The sequence below is a fragment of the Mandrillus leucophaeus genome, unplaced genomic scaffold (assembly GCF_000951045.1).
Source record: "Mandrillus leucophaeus isolate KB7577 unplaced genomic scaffold, Mleu.le_1.0 Scaffold8, whole genome shotgun sequence".
Classification (NCBI taxonomy): domain Eukaryota; kingdom Metazoa; phylum Chordata; class Mammalia; order Primates; family Cercopithecidae; genus Mandrillus; species Mandrillus leucophaeus.
The window spans coordinates 2,447,753-2,450,600 of NW_012108696.1; the positions used below are offsets into that span (position 1 = coordinate 2,447,753).

Genomic DNA, 2,848 nt, shown 5'->3' on the forward strand with positions numbered 1-2,848 from the left:
TTTTTCCGAGACGGAGTCTTGCTCTGTTGCCCAGGCTGGGGTGCAGTGGCACGATCTCGGCTCACTGCAACCTCTGCCTCCCGGGTTCAAGGAATTCTCCTGCCTCAGACTCCCGAGTATTTGGGATTACAGGTACTGCCACCACTCTTGGCTAATTTTTGTATTCTTAGTAGAGACGGGGTTTCACCATGTTAACCAAGCTGGTCTCAAACTCTTGACCTCGTGATCCGCCCGCCTCAGCCTCCCAAAGTGCTGGGATTATAGGCTTGAGTCACCACACTTGACCCAAGTCTGGAATTTTCAACAGGTAAGATGCCTCACTGGGGTAACAGGTGCCTGCTAAGATGACATTATGGTGTCCCTTCCAGACTTCAGTGAGGAACCTTGTGCCAAGCATTGTACATACAGCATATCATGCCATCTTCAACCCTAGGACATGGGTGTTACTGTGCCCAGGTGACATTTGGGGAATCCAAGACCCCAAAAAAGGCAGAAAAATAACCCACGCAGGGGCTTTCAGCCCACAAGTGAAGCTGTAAGTCAACCCCATCCGTCCAACTCTAAATCCCATGTCTCTGATGTGCCTGGGTGGGAGTTGGGCCCTTGGAGATCAGACCCTGCCTCTCTCCAGGAGAACCGGGAATGGAAAACAGGGAGGCAGCACAGAGGCAGGAAGCCCAGGTGTCACAGCTTGGCTCAGGTGAGAAGGAGGAGCTGGGCAGCGATCTCAGACATGGGGCAGGGGGTGGTGAAGAAGATTAGAGTGGCTATGGTCTAGTGCTGTGTGGAAGACTAGTGATTTTGTTGTTCTGATGTGCTACGACAACAAGTCACAGCCGGCCTCATAGCGCAGACTCCCTTCGACCTTCGCCTTAAACGGGCTGGCCCGTGGGGGAGAACCGGGGAGGTCGGGGAGGAATCGCTTCTACTTGGAGTGGGGGCTGGCTCACTCCAGGGGGTACAGGCACAGGCAAGGAAGGGAAGCAAACAAGGACATACATCCTGTGCTCATACAGCCACGGACCGTGTATGGGGTTGGTCACATCACTCGGACGCCCCCACAAGCCTGGAAATAGAAAATACCTGACTCTAAACCCAAGACCTCTAACCACCTCATGGCGCTTTCCTGGGGGACTCAATGAGGGAATGGCATTTAAAGCCCTCCATAGGCCAGGGTTCTCGGTACTTTTCTATTAAAAAAAAATTTTTTTTGGCTGGTCGTGGTGGCTCATGCCTGTAATCCCAGCACTTTGGGAGGCTGAGGCAGGTGAACCACTTGAGGCCAGGAATTCAAGACCAGCCTGGACAACATGGTGAAACTCCATTTCTCCTAAAAATATAAAAATTGGGCGTTGTGGATCACGCCTGTAGTCCCAGCTACTCGGGAGGCTGAGGCATAAGAATCCCTTGAACCCAGGAGGCAGAGGCTGCATGACCAAGTTTGCACCACTACACTCCAGCCTGGGCAACAGAGACAGATTCTGTCTCAAAAAACATTTTTTTTTTTTTTGGAAAGACATGGTCTCCTACCTCAGCCTCTCAAAGTGCCAGGATTACAGGTGTGAGCCACCGAACCCAGCCTAAGGGTACTTTCCAATAAAAGTTCCAGAAGTGGGCTGGGTGTGGGAGCTCACACCTGTAATCCTAACATTCTGGGAGGATGAGATGGGAGGATTGCTTGAGCACAGGAGTTTGAGACCAGCCTGGGCAATATAGTGAGACCCCGTCTCTACAAAAAAATGTTTTTTTTGTTTTGTTTTGTTTTGTTTTTGTTTTGTTTTTAATTGGCTGGGTGAGGTGACACATGCCTGTAGTCCCAGCTACTTGGGAGGTGCGAGGAACACTTGAGCCTGGGAGGTCAAGGCTGCAGTGAGCCGTGACTGCACCACTGCACTCCAGAATGGGCAACAGAACACCACCCTGTACCAAAAAAAAAAAAAGTTTCAGAAAAGATTATTTTCCTGTCTGCTACCCATCAGTGTCATGGGCCAATCATAGGACAAGTGTGAACTTGTGCCCGGTGGTGACTTAGGACATCATAAAGGCTCACCTCTTTTGCCAGGTGTGATGGCTCACACTTGTAATCCCAGCACTTTGGGAGGCCAAGGTGGGAGAATAGCTTGAGCTCAGGAGTTCGAGACCAGCCTGGACAACATAGCAAGACCTCATCTCAATAAAAAAATAAATAATAAATAAATAAATAAGACTCTCCCCTAATTCTCTGCAACACCCTAATCGAGTGACAAACTCCACATGGTACCTGTTCTCCAGCCTCAGGGCTTTTGCCTTTGCTGTTCCTGCAGCTTGGAATGTACTCCCCCCACCTCCACCCAGAGCTCCCCACAACTGACCCTGCCTTCTTCTGCAAGCTCCGTTTCATCAAGGGAAATGATCCTTATTGCCTCACCATTGCCCACGTGAAGTCTGTATTGACATTCTCATAGACCTAGGATATTGTGTCTGCAGCACACAGTCCAGTTATTTTCATGTTATCTACTGACAGGTCTATTTGTCTCCCTGTTACACTGTGAGCTCCGTGAGGACAGAAACAATGTTTGTATTTTCACTGCTGTGTCCCCAGTGCCTGGTCCAGGGCCCCGGCACACAGCAGGCATACAATAAGCATGTGTTGAATCAATAAAGGCATCAAAGAATAAACCAATACATCAATCAATAAATGAATGAATGGCCTCAGCAAACACAGGAAGATCCTTCTTCTAGGTCTCCCCCAGAGAGATACCGGAGAGCGATGGTTGCTGCAGGTGTTTATTGGGGAAGCATAATTGAATTTGTGGACACTTAAGGGCCGGCCAGCCAACTCATAGCCCCAAGAGAGAGAGCCAGGCTC

The 2,848-nt window shown here is 49.8% G+C and overlaps 1 protein-coding gene across 1 annotated transcript in view; it reads left to right on the top strand.

Annotated features, from left to right (window-relative positions):
• LOC105530111 overlaps positions 1-2,693 on the top strand; it is a 21,979-nt gene extending 19,286 nt beyond the window's left edge. The window contains exons 7-9 of the mRNA XM_011967474.1: positions 369-535; positions 632-700; positions 2,304-2,693. Coding sequence (XP_011822864.1) covers positions 369-535; positions 632-700; positions 2,304-2,421 — 354 coding nt within the window. The 3' untranslated portion in view covers positions 2,422-2,693. The remainder of the gene's footprint in view (positions 1-368; positions 536-631; positions 701-2,303) is intronic.
• The last annotated feature ends 155 nt before the right edge of the window (positions 2,694-2,848 follow it).